The 19275-nt window shown below is 51.7% G+C and overlaps 1 protein-coding gene across 2 annotated transcripts in view; it reads left to right on the top strand.

The window, feature by feature from the left end:
- Positions 1-19275, top strand: part of LOC147678662 (chloride channel protein ClC-Kb-like) — a 253087-nt gene that overhangs the window by 39988 nt on the left and 193824 nt on the right. For both annotated transcript variants that reach the window (XM_086946113.1, XM_086946112.1), the window contains exon 2: positions 1909-2037. In XM_086946113.1, coding sequence (XP_086802239.1) covers positions 1909-2037 — 129 coding nt within the window. The remainder of the gene's footprint in view (positions 1-1908; positions 2038-19275) is intronic.

Here is a 19275-nt window from a genome sequence, read left to right as displayed (position 1 = left end):
ATGTGACTATGAGGGCACGCTTTGGGCATGATCACGAGCAGTAGTGTATGTAAGTCTATGTTTCCTCAAGAACATGTCTGTGGTGAATGAATTGAGGTACTATCATTAGAAGGTCTCTGAGTTGTGGGGAGTTTCATAATAGAATTAGTGGGTATGTCATTTATCAAGATAATAACATTGGAAGGGTGCCTGGCAATAGGCAAAGAGTGCTGAGTCAGCTCAGAGTGAAGAGTAGAGCACTGAGTGGATGTGTTTTGTGCACCCAGATTATCATTTGGGCACATGCACTTCTGGGTGGCCACTTTTATTCTGTCTTTATAAGACAGATATTGATAGATACTGTAATACAGCCTTAAAGGTCGCTGTAGCGGGGCTATTTTGGCCATTAAAGGTCCGCCCCAGCTTTAAAGGGCCGAGCCAAAGATGAGGCCTTTAACAAGGGAGTGGGATTTTAATGCCGGTATAGCCCAGCTACAGAGGGCTATAAGGCTATTAGAATATTCAGCCACTAGAGGGCAAAATATTCTAACAAATCAAACAAAGGCCTCACGGAGCCTAAGGGGATTGAAATACCCTCGGGCTACGTGAGGCCTTTGTTCACAGCAACAGCTGTGAAGGTCAACATTGGAATGTTGGAGCTCCGGGCTTCTAATGACCTTTAGAGGTCCAAAGCATCCAGTGTCTTCCGTGGATCTCCCAACATTCCAGTGTTCTAATATAGCCTTATAGCTTGCTGTAGCAGGCTATACCGACCATTGGAGGTCCACTCCAGCGTTCAAGGCCCAAGCCACAGGACTTTAATGGCCGATATAGCCCAGCCATGGAGGGATATAAGGCTATTAGAATATTCTGCCACTAGAGGGCAGAATGCTCTAACAAATAAAACAACAGCCTCATTGAGCCCGAGGGGATTTTAATCCCCTCCAGCTCAGTGAGGCCTTTGTTCACAGCAACAGCTGTGAAGGACGACATTGGGATGTAGGAGCTCCGGGCTTCTACCGCCAATTAGAAGTCCAGAGCACTCCAGTCCCTTCAATGGAGCTCCCAACATTCCAATGTTTCAATAAGTAATTAAGATCTGAATCTTAGCACAGGGTGCTTTGATTTGCCTTCCCATTAGTTGCTAGTGCTGATTTCACAGCATTTAAAAGGAGAACATGCTGTCTACAACGGCGCTGACCATACCATGTTGAATTAGTATTTGGAGAAAAAATAGTTTCAAAAGCTACACTTGTACCCTTTTATTTTCCCCAAACTTCCAAGGGGAGATGACTAAAGGGTTGTTGTTCGCATCAGAAAGATTATTGGTGCATTATAGCGTTATTAAGAGATGTAGAAAGTGCCACATATACTGGGTAAGAATGACAACCCTGGTGCACCTTAATACATCAGTTGTTGCAACTTCGCGTGCCTTTAGTGAGGTGGCACCAGTGGCCAGCGCCCTTGTTGTGACAACCGGACCAGCACTGAAGGCAGGGAAAGAGGAATGAAATCTGTGGAAAGTGTTTCATAAACTCCCTAGCAAAGAGTTACTATTAAAAAAATACAATGACGTTTGAGCTAGACAGCAGTAGCGTCTGTTCCAGGCTAGACAGAGCCCCGTGCTCTAAACAGCGCACTGTTGGGGGCACTTCGCATACAATACACCGCCACAAGTGCGTGCACTTCTAAGACAGAAATTACTTCTCCAAATACATGTACACTGATATCTACATAAAAGAAACACCAACCCTAATAATGATACAAGCAGGCCATAGCAGAGGGGAAGGGACTGGCTCAGTCCATCTGGTACCTGCTGTCCTGATGATCTGTAAAATGTAAGACAAGCACTGTAGTGACCCCTGTATAAACAAGATATAGTGCATTATTTCCTGCCTCGATTTTCACTAAGATACCTTCCCTTTCCAGCTGTGGGCCTGTCCATCCGGAAGCAAGTGGTGAAGTTTGGCGAAGACTGGATCTTCCTCTTCCTCCTGGGCATCTGCATGGCCACCATCAGCTTCAGCGTGGACGTCATCATCTCCAAGTTCCAGAGAGGTGAGTCTCGCGCGCTGCCGCCACCTATGACCTGTGGTAGGAGGAGGTTCATGATCTGCAACATTAACTATCAGAGATGTAAGTCCCACTGGAGGGCGCCATCTTTGATACACCATTCAAGGAGGTCTTTGTCATGTCGGTTTGAAAGAGGTGAGTTACGCTTATGCCTTGCATATTTGGCACGTGGTGGACAGAGTTTCGTCTGTCACATTAAGGGGCATATTTACAATAAACTGGCAGAGCTCTGTGTTACTACAAAATTGGTAACACCGCGCTCTTACAATTTTAAAATACAGGGATGCGCTGTACTTGCAAAAATACGCACCACTGCGTTTCCCCTAGTGCTGGCACTAAAAAGCTGCCTAGCGCCAGTGCAGGCACCCTAGCGCCATTTTGCTAGGGTGCCTAAGCTGCAGGGGGGATTGTTCAAGTGCAGGAAGGGACACCTTCTTTTTTTAAAATTTTTTGGTAAACCTTTATTGATACACAAAGCAGTTACAATAACGGGCAGCAAATCAATAAAAGCCAGAAGTACTCAGCATTCCGCCTCCCCATTGCCCCATTGCAACTCAGGATAATGATCGTACCATATAGGTACCAGGATGGAAAAGGTTTCTTTTTTAAGTTTAGGGAAAACCAGGATAGGATGCCATACAATCGAACAATCATTACATCAAAGGCTGTCTGTAATCAGGATCTTCGCAGCAGGACTAATAAAGACAGGGCGTTGATACTAATGCGTATTAAACAGGATAGACAATGAACAGTACATTTCGCACACCAATACAGTACATGCCTGCTGCAACTTAAGTCTGTTTCAAGAAACATCGCCCCTCGTGATTCGGACCAGAGAAACGTACGGTAAACAACCCATCGCTTGGTTACAAAGAAGAAGGGGAAAGAACAAGGGATAAAGGGAAAGCCAAGAATAACAGGTAAGAACAAAGGGGCCCTAGGAACGAAAAAGAAAAAAGAAAAACAGTAATACCCCCCCCCCCCCCCCCCGAACCCCCCACCCTGCACCCCTGCCTCCGGCTACGGCCTCCCCCTCAGCAGCGTGCCTGTCGCCCGTTATGGAACCCGAAATGTAGAAGAAACCAGAATAAAGCTATAGCTCGACTTAAGTTAGAATCTAAAGGAAGAAACAGAAAAAAGAAAGAAAAAAGGGGAAAACGGAGGAGGAAACCAGGACAGACCCCCAGCCCACGCCGCCCCCCCCCCGCCACAGAAGACACCCACTCCAAACAGTAAGCCTGAATGCAATACAGTACACGTATAATGAGTGGGTACAATCCCTGACAGTCTGCCGTTAGCGCCATCATAACATAGGTAGAGAGTCCCGCACCGGATCGCACTGAAATAGCATTACAATACTCGACCCAGGCCCGCCCAGTCCAATTTACGATTGCAACCCAATCTCTCCGTCACAGGTGTAGGTGGATCAAAGTACTCGACTGGGAAGAGGATGTCTTCCAAGACGACGATAGTACACAATGATATCGCTCGGAGGACGTAGCTATCCGACTGTCCAGGGGTCATCAGTGAGCGTGAGAGATGGTGCTCAATCCTCAACATCCGCCCAGAACAGAGGGAAAAAGGGCTTGCCATAGCGCCACCTCCACCCGCCGCCGTTGATCAGTTAGTCATTAGAACCGGGTAATGCTCCCATAAGTGATACCATCGTCGGATATTCAGCCTCCGCAGTGATGACTGGACACCACCCAGCGCCACCAACCCTCTGTCGAGCGTGGGCCCATAGGACGTCACCATCTAGCCCCGAGACCACCAAGTCCCGGAAGCACCCGTGAGCCGACTGCCAGCAAGCAACATGGCACACTACATCCAGCAATCCGCTTATCAGGGCAGAAGTCGTTACGCCTGGAAGACCCCACGCATCACAGCATCCAGGTCTCTCCCCGCGGTCTCCATCTGATTCCGTCGTGCGAATTGCAAATAAACAATGGCCGCCATGCTATCCCCCAGCTGAAGGTTCTCCATCTCACCCCCAGTAGCGACAATCCTCGTATCCAGCCAGGCTCCAGCGCACCAGGCCAATCTGCCCCAGGTGTCTGATCGCAACATTTTCGTGGCCCCAGCCGATCAGTGAAGGATCAGTATCGGTCCCCTCAGGCACAATCACGTGCAAGGCGCACCCACACGGAGGCTATACCGCTAGGCGGAGAGTGTCCCGGGGTAGCTAATCAATCAGCAGGCAAACAGTCCCAGCATGGGCATCAGGAGACACTCACCGCCATCGGGATCGACACAATCTTCTCAGGGCGCCCACACACATAATAACCAGCTGGAGGGGGGGTCGTTGCTCCGATAATCAGGGGAAAGCAGCAAATCGAATCTAAACATTGCTGCGGCGTTGCATGAAAATCGCCGTCGTAATCAGGTAAGGCCGGGTCGTCATCCTCCCAGACCGGCACTTCCGCCACGCGCCCTGCCGTTGTTGTTTTGTTAGTGGCCGGGCAGTTGAGTACCCCAGACCCCGGCTGCAGGCAGGGGCGGGCCGCAAACTTCAAGGCGGCGCATCTCCGGCTAGGAAGCCGCCAGAGAGCTCGGGCGCGCATAGATCTGCACTGCTACATCTCCGCAGCACGGGAGCACAAGAGAGGCGCTTGCTAGGGCGCTAGATGTGGCGGCGGGAGACCGCGGCCGGCGGAGCCGGGAGCCCGAGCGGCCATCTTGGTCCGCGACCTGGCTCCTCCCCAGGGACACCTTCTTGCACATAAACACAAACTAAACAGGCTATTTGCTCTATCCATGTGTGCTGCATTCTGCAGCACACAAGGAAAGAGCAATATATCAAGAGAAATAAAACAATTCTCCTCGTATCGCCTGTTTAAGACCAGGTATTTCTTGAGCTTATTTTTGGTGCTGCTCCACAGCTTGTGAATATAGGGCAGCGTCAAAAACAATGGGTGTTGCGGCAGAATGCTCACTGCAACACCCATTGCACGCCCCTTTCATGCTAAATGCTGCATGAATAGGGGCATTATTTACAAGGCGGCATTAAGCCACAAAACGTGACTTAACGCTGCCTTGTAAATAAAGTTAAGGAGTTAACGCCACCAGAACATCAACATAAGTGATGTTCTGGTGGCTCCTTGTACAAATACCCCTAAGTTTTAGAGAGGTGAGTTTTACTTTTTGGACGCCTTCTTTGATATGTGATACAAGAGGGTTCTTCTGTCAAGTCAGATTGAGAGAGGTGAGTTACACTGAAGGTCACCATCTTTGACATGTGATAGGCAGCGCCTAATTTGAGCCAGTGGTTTCCGGTGCTCATCGCCAGCACTTAATTGTCAACACTGGCACTTATGATAGTCTGCCACATGGTGGCACTGTTTGTCTGATTCAGAGAGGAGCACAACAAAAGTTGTTTACTAATTCAATATATGTTAAAAAAAGACTAATACCTGCCACCCAAGTTACTCTTATAGCTTTGGGTAACTAGAATAGTCAGACTGTCACACTTGTAGGAGTGTGATGGTCAGTAGTTGTGTTGGTACAGTCATTGGCAGCTCTGGCAGGGGTAATGGTGATATGAGCTGCAGTGTCCTCCTGCTATAGTCCCTGGCACTTATTTATTTTTTTACAAATTAAGCACTGGTAGTATGAGGAGTTTTTTCTGTCACCTTGAGTATTAGAGAGGTGAGTCTTACTTAACCCCTTCCAGGCTCATGACGAGCTGGGCTCGTCATGGTGTAGCCTCCTCGCACACTGATGACGAGCCCAGCTCGTCATGAAGCATGGGTTTTAGAAAATCTGAGCACAGGAGGAGAATTCCACTAGCGCGGATGTGGTTAAGTACAATTAACACAGCGTAGGTGTGCGGTGACAGTGATACACAGAAACGTGTACTCAGAGTACCAAGATTATTGGCTCTGGTGCAAATGCAAACTCTGCAGGACTACAACCTTAGATTCATGTCTTACAAGAAATCATCCTAATGGAAGAGGAAACCTCACACACTTATTGGCGTCAAGCTTCATCATAGGAAACCTCTCCCCACCCTGGTAGGACAGTACTACCAAGGTGGACTCAACCTCTTAGAAGACTAATTAGGAGGGAGTTCTTGCATACATCTTGCTCGACAACACCATGTAACAGGGGATCCAGATGAAAATTCTAAAAAATACCTTAGTGTCCCTGGGGAAGTCTACCTTTATTAGTGGTACACTAGGTAAGATTCAAAATGAAAAGGGTTGGGTACTGGAGTATAATGACTTCACACCCAAGATATTGCCAACATGTTTCTGCCCACTATTGCTAGCCTAAAAGGTCTGGGGCATTCATTAGGGCATATGGATCCCTACGTGGACAACCTAAACAAATTCTAAATAGAATTTGTACAGTAATTTAAGGTGGATTCCTGCTTGGGTCTTACCATATTTACCTACCTGTAGGTACATATTCTGTCCTTGCAACACTATAGCGTAGGGTATACCAGCGTCATGGTCACAGAGGAGGCGGGGTTCTTTTTAGTCACACATGCGTCAAAAGGTACACCCATCTATTTAACCTACGGGAAGTCCCGCTCTGTGTCGTGGTACTTAAGGACGCCATCAATGACATGTTGTGGAGGCAGTTCTACTGTCATGTCAAGTTTTGGGGAGGTAAGTCTTAAGATTGTCATCTTTGTTATGTTGTAGGGGATAGTTCTTCTCTTGTAGGCCGGCTTGGCACAGATTCCAGCCTTGTTCATTACCTCGACAACATGGAATCCAGATTATTGCTCATAATGTCAAAGATCTAGTACCTATCTCTATCCACCCGACCGCCCACTATAAACTATGCTCCTGCTTTCCATGCACATGGTGGGATTGCACATTTGCTGTATTGTTTTAAGGTGGCCCTTCATAATGGGGGTTATTCAGTTTGTGGAGTGCACCCTTGTAGTGATTGAGTGGAGTGAGGAGCACCCGATAAATGTGTCTATGATCACACAAAAAGGGTACATAGAGGAAACGACTGTAATCCAGATCTATATAGAAGACCACAGAGTTGATTTAGAGTTGCTGGTAGTCTGAGGGAAGACGTAAATATGAGGAGGATTCATCCTCTTTCCTCCCTGCCTCATGGCAGTGCTTACTTGTAAAAAACATAAGTGCTAGAGCTCTCGCAGGAGATCACTATAGCTTGTACCACACATTGCCTCTGCCGTGCTGCCAATGACCGTACCAACACAGCTACTAACTTTTTTATAAATATTAAATTAATAATTGACTGTTGTTGTGGTCATTTCTAAATTCGCCATACAGCACCACCTTGTGGGCGATTGTCATAAACTCTGTTAACAAATAAATGCTGGTGCCGAACACCGGAAACTACCGGCTGAAATTAAGCACTGCCTCAAAGTTTCTTGCAGCGCATGCATCTGCCTTGGCATGGATGCTGCAAATGGAAGTACCTCGACTGAGTACCAGAACTTGGTGAACGGCGTGTGATCTGAAAACCAAACTACAGTGGAGGGGAAATGTTGTCTAGTGGCAGAGTTGTCAAGGATGAGACTAAACTGTCAGAGTATCTAAATTCGGCTTTCCTTCCAAGGGGCATATTTACAACAACTTGCGAAAAATATCGCATAGCGTGCTTAGCGCTATTTCTTTTATTACCCGCTTTCGCTGGATTTCAACGTCGAGATAGCGCATTATTATCAATGCTTATCTCCGAGGCGATATGAAATCCAGCAATAGCGTCAAAAAGCGCCAATATCGCTTAAAAAACAGAGATAAATTATGAGAGATTATGAAATCCTTGCTGATACGCCCCTGTGACCTTAACCCTGCAATCCTCCTCCCATTATGTAGATGGCTTAGTCAACTTTTAAGCAGGTGTTAAAATCCTGCGATAAGGGGGCATAGCGTGATTATTCTTGTCTCTAAGCGGGTCTGCTGCAGGCTTGTAAATACCGCGAAGCCTTGTTAACGACTATTTCCATGTTGTTTTGCTCCGGAACGCCTACTTTGCATGTACTTAGCGATGGCATGCAGGGCGATAAACAAACGGGAGGAAACTACCGAAGGTTAGCGCTAATAAGGCTTAGCGCGAGCTTGTTAATAGTGCAATTTAAAGATTGCCGCTTTTCTGGCTTTTAAAGCCAGAAAAGTGGCGATATGGCCCTTGATAATTTGCCCCCTTATTCGTTGTGCTCGGGCTAAACGCCAGTAACTCAGCTGAATCCGGGACGACTTTGCTGACAAACAAATTCATTGTCAGGGCAAGCTGTGGGTTTATGTCTGAGCTGAGGCAATTTCTCCCTTCCCGACACTGGCTGTTGCATTGTTTCTTTGTATCTCTTTTCAGTGTTTAATTTTTTATTGTCATTTTTTGTACAGTGGTGTGGTGGCATTTTTCCCACATTGCTTTGTGTCCATCTCGCTGCCTCCTTATTCCCCTCCCTTATTTTTACCTTTTTGGTTATGTTAGGTTATGTTGTTCGTATTTGTGTGTCACTACCATTTCCGTGGCTTTACAGCACGTTCTCTAAGTGGGCGTCCTTTCATCTGAAAATAGGACGCCATCATTCGACTTTGTCTGTTTTTACCTGGTGATTGGTTGCTTGAGATTGTTAGAAAGTATTTTCAACATTTAGAGGTGGTTTCTGTAAATTAGTGTGAAGGTAAATTGTGGTTGTTGTTGAGAGGTCTTTTTACAGTCTTATATCTACAGGTGAATGTACTCACGCGGTCTTCTGCATTGAGTTGTTGGTTGTCTGCTGCTGACTCGCCAGCTGTGGAGTCTCTGATGGCTCCCTTGTGATGTTAATAGACCTGTCTAAGCAGACTGCGTGGGCTGTCTCTTGTCACAGATGGTCTTAAATTGAGCAGACCTCCCCCATCATGGACTCTGGTGTAGCATAAGGGTCTAAGGGATGCGGCCCACACCATGGCCTCTTTCTTCAAATATGATAAAACCAGGTGGTGTTTAACTGCTTTTTCAGGCTGCCTCTTACAGGTGTGTCTGGAACGATGGTGGATCATTTAGGACAGTAGATTTTACTGTTCCTTTCCATGTCCCCTTTATCCTTGTCACTTGTGCTCTGGGCACAGTTCATTGCCCAGCCCCTTGCATGTGTGGAGGTGATTCAGGGTTTCTGTGGTCCAGTTCAGTGATGTATCGCGCCACAAAGGACCACATTCCACGAGAAGACCTTCTTTGGTCTTACTTTTGATGCAGTTGACTCTCATTGTACACCCACATTTGTAACGAATGAAAGCACAGTGTAAAGAGCGGCCAATGCCACTGTTGCGTTGGAGGCCTCTGAAATAAAGCCATGTTTGCTGCCGGCTTCTGCTGGGAACCCCACCACAGAGCTCCTCGCAGTCCTTAAACACCTCACACAGCCCCGGTGGGCTTACAGTGCCTGCTGCCCACCATTGCTCCTCACTGCCTCTCTTGGACCCTTTACCAGGGCTTTGGCAGCAGTCATTGGCCGCCTGCAGCTCCCCTCTCAACCACTCTCACGTGTGCCCAGCATGTATTCCTGTGCCCCAAGGCCGGTCTTACTTTGACGCCATTGTAAGTGTCTGTCTCACAGCACCATTGCAAGAGGCCGCAAGACGGTTACTAGGAGCACTCACCTTGCCACGACGGGTGGGGGCACTCACATGGCAATCTGCCTTTTAGCCTGAGACTCCAAAAGGTCTTACTCTGGAGTTTCTTGGCTCCTCACCAGGTTCCTGCAGAGTTCCATGCCCCTGGGGTCTTTGGACCCCTGAGATTTGTGTCGCAATAGTCGGAGGTAAGTGCCGCAATCTGTGGCCCCACAATCGCACTTTGTTGACACATCAGTGGACCATGGGTGCCCCAGAGCACTCCGCGTCCTACAAAAGAATAAATGCTCCCATCTCCCTCTTAGTCACGGTGCCAAGGCAGAGCTGGCTGGCACGCGCTGCCCCCAGTGGGTTTGTTGGCCCTGGCACACAGCAGCATCATGCTGGGCATCCCACTTGCAGTTTAACCAGGTTTACACTTACAATTAATTGTTCCTTGTGGGTTCGGCTGGAGCTGGAATGGTTTGTACATTTCTGTCTCTCTCTGCCAGAGAAAGGAACACTGTCCTGGGACAGGCTCACGTGCAGCCAACTTCTGCCTGGCTGACTTTCTTACCTTCACGGATGTAGCTGCAGGAGGGGCACTGGTAAGAGCCAGTAGGTTATAATGCAGAAACTTTGTACTTTTAAAGCAAAATCTAAAATATTCAGATCAATTCCCACCATATTTGCTGCAAGTCTAATATAAGATGAAGCAAATTTCCCTTGCAACAGACCAAACAATTTAGTTTCACACTATTTTCTCTGCTTTACATAATATGCATTGGAGATCATACATGTTGTATATGCTTAGAAATGGTTCCACGATTAATTTTCTCCATTTCAGTCTTGCATAAAAAACACCAGTAAATACATCTGTTGCCGAGAGACCTATTGTACCCCATAACACCCCCCCCCCACTCTTCAAACCAATGGCTTCCTGTGCTCTTCTCCCAGCCACATTCGTGCTGCTCTGATCTTAGAGCAGCTCGAAGAAGGTTCTCTCTCTTACCTCATTCTCACAGCTCTTTATGTGCTCTTCCGGCTCTTATCGAGTCCTTGCACCTTGTGAATGATTTGATATTTTGTTTTCGGCCAATCCCTCTGAGAAAGATTTTCTCTTCCCATTCTCATCCTACCCCTCCCTCCCAGCCCCCAGCTCGTCCGATGTTCTTCTGCCCCTTGCCTTTTGTTTCCCACTTCCTGCTTTATAGTGTTTTTTTGCAAAATTCTACTGGGCTGCTTGCTGCAATGAGTTTGCACTGCATTCCATGAATATATATATTATATATATATATATATATATATATATATATATATATATATATATATATATATATATATTATTTTTTATTTACCAGTTGAAATGACTGGGCAATCTTGAAAGAGTAAATTATTATTAGTACTAGCAGCCCGTCCCGACCTTGTCCGGGAGCAACAGGCTTCCCCGACCCCCGCCCGCCCCGACATTGTCCAGCAGCCCGGGCCCACCGCCAGGCCTGTCCCCCGCCTGCCCCGACCCCCGCCTGCCCCGACATGGGTCCCCTTACCTCAGCCGCCGCTCCTCCCGCCTGTCCGCTGCTCGCACCGCCGCTGGCCTGTCCGCTGCTCCTCACGTCACTGCTCCTCCCCCACGCCATGTCCGCCACTCCTCGTGGCGCTCCTGGACGCCGCTCCTCCCCGCGCTCCTGATGTGAGCACGCACGTTGCGGCCGGCGCTACTTCAGAGGGACCACTTTTTTTTTTACTGTATATTTTTTAAATTAAGTTTTTTTTAAATTTATATAGCCTATAACCATCTACACACCCTGGCGATTCCAACGGTGTATCGGGTGTGTGGATTGGCGCTGTAGTTCCCGAGTTTACCCGCCTCAAAGGCTGAAAGTTCTTCCTTTATTATAGTAGTATAGATATTCGAAAAAACATTCCAATATAGCCGCCAAGGACATCAGCATGCACGTGTATGCACTGGCAGCCACCTTGAAATACATTTTTTTTTTTAATGCAATAAAAAACATTCCAATATACCCGCCCATTATGCGCCTGAAGCCTAATGGAACAGTAAGCTAGTAATAAACAATTCAGAGCACAATCCCAGATAAGCACTGTCAAAGCCAAAAGCTCAATATCTTGCTATAAATGCAAGCCTAATTGGCTTTATCCTTATTGCACAAAGCTTTCCGCCATATGAACTGGCATCAAACTTGTTTGTTTTATCCTCTATTATATAAACAGAAAATAGTTCAAGTTCGATTTCTTCATTTTTTGCATCAGTGCCATATGTCTGTAATTTTGGTCCTGGAGCAAAACAGGTCACAGTTTGAGATGTGTTGATTCAAACTTTTTAAAAAAAAAATTTTATTTCACAAGCAAGAATTTACTCTTTCAAGCTTAACGAAAATTCTCTAATTTGGAGATATTTAAACTGACTTTACTTTGGCATCCATATTTCCGCTATAGGTCCAGAAAAGAAAATGAAATGCAGACCTATCCCCAATTTTTCAGATTCCTACTTGGTCCCAAATCTTGCAATGCTTCTCTGAACCAAAGCTGGAGAAAGCTGGCAATGCCAGATCAGGGCGTATTGGCTATACATTAATAAGACAAATTAAGCCCTCAATCTACACAGATTTTATAAGTAGTATTGGTCGTCTAGAATTTCACTTTTTTAAAGAAGCTCAAATCCAAGATTTAAAAAAAACACCCTCCTGCTTCTTTTCCAAAGTTAGCTTATATATAGTTTGTAACCACTCTATCTTGAATACCTTGCTGCTCTGACCTGTGATAACAATATCCATATGGTGTAACATTGCTGCATGACAATAATACTAAAAATCCGGGAGTGGGGCCTGAGGCGTCAAGATGGCGGTCGCACTCTAAGAGTGCTCTGGACCCCCCATCCGTCATCCGCCTTCCATCTGCCCTTAACAGCTGCCATCGACGAGCAGCCCCGGTGCTCCTGGATTCCCCTGGCTGCCCTGTATTCCCTGGTGGCGCGGGGTGCCTCCCCGGGGGCCTGCCGGCGTCCACACAGGATCGATCCCTCCTGGCCGTGTAACCCACAAGATGGCAGCCCCCATCTGAAGAATGAGGCGGCCTGGTGTTGAGAGCCCTGAGCAGCACTTCCTGGCTGTCCAGTGGGCTCTCCGCCCTCGCCGGGCGAGTGATGCCGCTGCAGTGCCCTGCCTATTGCTGCGGCCCACCTCACCGGACAAGAAGCTTCCCCCGGAGCCGAGCCGGGCGGGTGAAGCCGCTGCAGTGTCCTGCCTCTTGCTGAGGCCCACCCCACCGGACAAGAAGCATCCCCCGGGGCCGCTGCCCTGGACTTGCCCAGTACCAGGGGTGCGGCACAGTCCTTGGGACCTGCGGTGCCTGCGGTGGACCCCACGGGCTATCGAGCTGGCGAGGGACTCACGGTGGGGCTGACCCCGGGTCCATCGTGACTCCGGCGGGCCTGCCCTCGCGGCCCCAGGGGACGGGGTTGCTGAGGGCCCAGTGCAGGACACAGACCCTTGGCTTAGAGTGGAGGGCTCCTGCTGGCCTCGCCCGTGTGCTATACGAGTGGGCTGGGAGGCAGGGGAGCCCCCGAACGCACCACCTGCAGTTGCGGCCCCCACTGGCGTCTCGGCTGGGTCTCTGACACGCTGAAGGAGCCTGTGGAGCTGTCCCGGCAACTGCTGCATTGAGGGAGCCTGCCCTGAGACCTGGGACGATCGGGAGTCGCCGCATTTCCACTGAGGTGAGGAGGGGCCCGGGTCGGGGTGGGGGGGCTCCCCGGTGGCCTCGCCCTTATGTTGCCTGAGCGGTCTGGGAGTTCTGGGGGTCCTGGATGCACGCAGGCGGAGACAGTCCCCCCGCCCGACTACTGACCGGCCCACTCGCCCGCCTATTGACCGACCCCCCTGGCTCCTCCCCCGATGCCTTGGGGCCCTGGGGTTGCTGACTGGCACATCGGTCCGGCCGACCACCGGCCTCCCGGACCAGTCTCCCGCGAACCTGGAAGTGCAGGGGTGCCCCGCCTGACCAACATTGCTACTCCCGCACCTTCTTTGGCCTAATCACTGAGGCTTTGGCGGTGTTGGGGTTGTGGCGGGCGCAGGGGCCTACGGACCACATCGCTGAGGCCCCGATCCGCTTCAACGGAGATGGCCCGAGCTCGCTCCTACCCGGCACCCCGCCCTGCATGGTCGCCGGGGGGCCCCCTCACTTGCTTTGTCTCCCGTTGCAGGAGGAGTGACACCCCCTATCCCTCCCCCTGCCTCCTGGTTCCCTGGACCTTCTCGCCCGTGCCGCCTGAGAGAACCTAGAGGTCTGAGACCCATGGCGGGGCTAATACCGCATCACCAGCTCCTGGGGACTCAGAATCCTCTGGGAGGCCGGGAAGCCTGGCTCGTTTGAAGTGCATTAATGGACTTGCATCATCCCCTGCACACCGACATCCAGCCCACTGTGACTATGGGCAGGGGAAAGACCACCCAGACTCCGGTTCCCCCGACCCAGATGCGCATGGACCAATTCACTAGACCGGACCTGGAATCCAGCACCGGCCCCTCTCCTCCGCCCGAGGCAGCCGGGGGGGACTTGTCCACAATCCTCCAGGCGATCAGCACATCTCAGGCTTCCGTTGAAAACAAAATTGGGAAAAGAGGTTGGATGTGGCCCTAATCCGACGAGACCTCCGAAATGCCACGGCACGAATCACTGAAGCGGAATCCAGTATCTCCACGACGGAGGATGACCTGACCATCCGGAAGACCCAGGTAGTCCGTCTGCAGACACTGATGTCGGAGCTCCATCCCAGGGCGGAGGACGCCGAAAACCGGGCTCGCAGGAACAACTTGCGCCTCCTGGGATTCCCGGAGGGAGTGGAGAAGGGTGCCACCGCGGTCTTCCTCGAGACCTGGATTCGTTCCTGGATGCCGGCGGAGAAGCTCTCCCCGGGTTCGCAATAGAATGGGCCCATCGCTCACTTGAGCCCAAACCGCCTCCTGGGGCCCCAGCCCGGCCCTTCATTTTTCGTATCTTCAATTTCCGTGACAGGGACGCCATCCGGAGGGCGGCCAGAGACCTGGGTCCGCTGCTTTTCCAGAACTCTAAACTAATGGTTTTCCCGGACTACTCCAGAGAGGTCCAATCCCAGCGTAGGTCCTACGATGAGGTCAAGCAAAAACTCAGGGCGCTGGGGCTGCGCTATGGTCTCCTCTTCCCGGCTCGCCTTAAGGTTCTTTTCCAAGACAAGACTTTCTTCTTCGACAGCCCACATGCGGCATGGATCTTGCTTACGGAGAAGCGCCCCCTTCTGCCTGGGGGGGCCCCTTCCCCTGTCCGAAGACCTACATCCCAATTGAACCACAAGGTGTCCAAGCCACGGCGGCACCGCACCGGATCTCGTAGGAGGGGCTGCCGTAGAGATGAGGCCTCTCAATCACCGAGGGGGAGATCCCGGCGGTCCCCGTCACCACTCGCAGATCAGGGCGCCCTCCCCTCTGCTGTGTCCTCCTCCTTGATCATCATCGATGGAGCATCTGAGTCGAGTGTGAGCCTACGGAAGGCAAGATCGGACTCGGACTTGTCCGGCAGCCCTGTGATCTACGAACGGCAAATGACGCGGAGGCCTGAATCTGTGCCACTTGAGACCTGGTCTTTGTTGGGTGTATCCGATTTGCTGGGCCTACCCTGACTAGCCGCCTGGGCCTGCTCACCGCCTGGAGAACTGGCTTCCCGGGAGGTTCCCTGTGGGGGACAGAACCCGAACTGGATGCTCTCTCCTACCTTGTGCTCTCGCTCTGTCCATTTCTTCCTCCTTGTATCCCATCCTTTCTGTCATTTGCGAGACTGTGGCTGTTATCCTGAAGTACATTCACCTTTGAAGCTCTAGTGTTTATAGCTGTTGGCATTTATCCGGCGACATGGAGGGGGGTCCTCCTTAGCAAGTTCTTGATTGGTGCTACTGTTCCCTACTAACCGTTTTAAGTTTAGTATCGTCCCCTAGCAGGGGTTTTATTGGTTGGTTGGACTTTGGGGCGACAGATGCTTCTTGTTTCGAAGTGTAGGGTGGGGGGAGTTGGGGGGTACTGGGAGGGGAGGAGTCCGTTGGCTCCTACTGGTTTGTTGTTTTCGGCCGCCCACGGGCCGCTTTTCAGTTCAACTCAGTTTAGCTGCTCCTCAGCCATTGTTGGTGCTACCTCTGGGTGGCTGCTGGCAGCTCTTCATCTTGATGAGATGTGGTGGGTGGGTCCACTCCTGACACATACCTCCTGCTGGCCAATACTTTGTTCTTTTTGTCCGCCTACTGCTGCCACTGGGGTGGCTGCGGGCGGTCGTTCCCCTCCCCCTGCTCACTGCTTGGATCTCCAGTGCCCCGGCTCTGCTAACTAGTCTGGATAGTCTCCTCCTGCCTCGACGCGGCGCTGCTGGCCCTCTCGTCCTGGGTGCGCTTCCTGACAGCCCCATGCTCCTCTATACCCTCCCCCCTCCCCTCCCCTAATGGCCCACACACTGATTAAACCCCTCCACGTCCTCTCCTGGAATGTTAATGGTCTCCTCGACCGTATTAAGCACACGGCCATTCTCCGCGTGGCCCACCGCCACGCTGCGGACGTCCTCCTTCTCCAAGAGACGCACCTCTTAGGCATGCAATGCAACTTCCTGGCCCGATATGGCTTTGCGACGGTCTGGCACTCTGGGTTTCAACGTGGATCCCGGAGGGTAGCAATCCTGCTCAGGAGGGGCCTCCCCTTCACCCTGACCAAGGTATACGATGACCCACAGGGGCGATATCTGGCGATATAAGGGATGATGGAGGGCTGCCCTCTAAATATTCTAAATCTCTACATCCCGCCCGCCCTCCTGTCCCCGACGCTTCGGTGTCTTACACAGGTTCTTTCCTCCCTCCAACACGGCCTCACGTGGTTGGAGGCGACTTCAACGCTGTCATGCAGCCCCACCGAGTCACGACCGGTACTACGTCGGCGATCCAGATCTCCTCCGCAGCTGCTCTATCGAGCTGGGCCTCGGCTCTGGGGCTCTGCGACGTATGGCGAGTCTGGAATCCTCGCAAAGCCCAATACACCCACACATTGGTCTCTCACCACACCCACTCCGCGCATTGACCTTCTCTTGCTCCCAGCCACTCACTGCCATCTGGTCTCTGGAGCGCTTATTTTGCCCAGAGGACTGTCCGACCACTCCCCCATCTCCCTAAGACTTGGCTCTGACCCGACGGGCCCGCGAGTGGTCTGGCGTCTCAACGCTTGGTTTCTGCAGGACCCCACACTGATAGACACACTGGGACAGGAGCTAACCCACTATTTTTCTACTAATGTGGGTTCAGTTCCCTCGCCGGGGACCCGCTGGGAGGCTGGCAAGGCGGTGATCCGTGGGGTGGCGAGGGGGCTTGTCCATGCCAAGCGGAAAGACCAACTGACCCGGCTCACATAGTTGGAGTCCCAAGCTGCCCGACTGGAGGCAGAGCAAATTTCCATTGGGCGTGCGGACCCCACCCGGCAGTTGGCGCTGGTTCGGGAAGAAATCCGCCAGATCTCACTGGACTCGGCTCAAATGTTGTGGCGATCATCGGTGGCGCGGGTATATGGCTGGGGGGATAAAAATGGCAAACTCCTCCACAATTTGGTCTCATACCCAAAATTCACCGCATTATTCCAGAAGTCCGTGCACAGGACGGCACTCTCCAGGTCACCTCTGCGGCCATTGCCAGAACCTTTGCGGCTTTCTATGCGCGCCTTTACATGGCGCGACCGCCAAACGCACCCCTAGCCACCCTCCTAAGCGGTGCCGGCGCCCGGCTCCCCTCCCTTGCCCCCGAATCCGCAGAGGTCCTGGAGAAGTCCTTCACCTTGGGCGAGGTTCTGGAGGCCATCCCCCTCCTCCACCCTGGTAAGACGCCTGGCCCGGACGGGTATCCGCAGGAGTACTATGCTGCCTTCCGGGATATCCTGGCTTCCCGACTCTTAGGCCTCTTCCGACCTGAGATTCGGCCTGTTGTTTTGCCGTTTCATCAGGATCCTCTATGCCAACCCTAAGGCCCGGGTGTTGGTCAATGGGACACTCTCTGAGGCCTTTCCGATCTGCAGAGGCACGCGCCTGGGGTGCCCCCTCTCCCCACTCCTGTTTGCGCTAGCGATGGAGCCCCTGGCGACGCTCATCCGGCAGGACCCCCTCGTTCAGTGGTGGTCCTGGAACAAGAGCCACGTAGACAAAATCGCCCTCTATACAGACGACGTGCTCCTATACCTGGCGGACCCAGCGAGTTCGGGCCCCAGGTGCTTGCAAATTCTTGCTGACTTCGAAAGAACTTCCGGTCTCCGGCTTAACGCGGCCAAATCTACACTGGTCCCACTGCACCCCTCTAGGGAATGCTTCGACTGGCAGTCGTTTACTCCCCTCAGGTATCATTCGGTTAAATACCTTGGGATATGGGTGGCCCTCCTACCTGAACTAGACTGAGCTCTGAACATTGCACCCCTGGTGGCCCGAATGAGGGCAGATCTTAAAAAATGTCATACCCTTCCCCTTAACCCCCTAGGACGAAGCGCCCTGCTCAAAATGATGGTCCTCCCCCGCTTCCTCTATATTCTACAAAATATCTCCATCCCCCTTTCTCGCGCCTGGTTCCTCGAGCTCGACGGGACCCTATCCCAATTCCTCTGGGGCGGCGGATGACGGCGGAATTCCCTAGCACACAGCCGCATCCCTCCTTTCGATGGGGGTTTAGGGGTGACCCACCTCTACCTCTACTATCTGGCCACCAAACTGATAGTCATCCACTACTGGTACGCGGGCGGCTGGTCCGACCCAGCGTACCGCGTGGAACTCGGGACCACGGACTTTCCACAGATTCAAGCATATCTATATGGATGCCCGGTGCCGCAGACCATGGCGCCAATCACTAGAACGGTCTTCCTGGCCTGGCGCGCCGCTCTGCGCCACGCGGGTTGGGACCACAAATTCACTCGTCAGAATCCGCTTTGGTACGGTACCTGGCTCCGGGAGGTCTCGGCCTTGAACGGATTCCATCGATGGGCTCTCATCAGCATATCGGTCCTTGGAGACGTTTGGGTGGGGGATCATATCCGCGCCTTTGCCGACCTACAGTAGCGCCCCGCCCTTCCACACGCCCAGCACTTCCGATATCTGCAGTTGCGCCATGCTCTCCATGCACATCTTCCCTCCCCAGTCACCCTCCCAGAGTTCAGCCCGCTAGAAGCTCAAGTGATGATGCGGAATCTGGGCAAGGGAGGAGTGTCCCGCATCTACCGCTCCATAGTGAATAATGGCCCTGCGTCCTTAGACAACCTGCGCGCTCGATGGGAGGGGTTGGTGGGCCCCCTAGAAGAAGCGGACTGGAGAGACACCCTTATGGCTCCACGAACACTGGCCATGTCCGCCAGGCTACGCCTGGTGCAGATATACTTCCTGCATGCGGCCTACCTCACCCCAGAGCGACTCTTCCGGTCCCAATTGCGACCCTCCCCAGACTGCCCGAAATGTGGCTTATCCCCTGCTGACTTCTACCACAAGGTGTGGCTCTGCCCGGAGCTGGAATGGTTCTGGAGGGGGTTGGAGTGGGAGCTCAAGCAGGCCCTGGGCAGGGAGATCCCCCATGACCCACTGCGGATGCTGCTTGGGATCTTTGAATGTCTGGACGGCTCCAGAATGGATAAGCGCCTATTGG

Source organism: Lissotriton vulgaris, chromosome 12 (assembly GCF_964263255.1).
Source record: "Lissotriton vulgaris chromosome 12, aLisVul1.2, whole genome shotgun sequence".
Classification (NCBI taxonomy): domain Eukaryota; kingdom Metazoa; phylum Chordata; class Amphibia; order Caudata; family Salamandridae; genus Lissotriton; species Lissotriton vulgaris.
The sequence above is the reverse complement of the archived record's forward strand: the minus strand, read 5'-3'. Positions and strand labels throughout refer to the sequence as shown.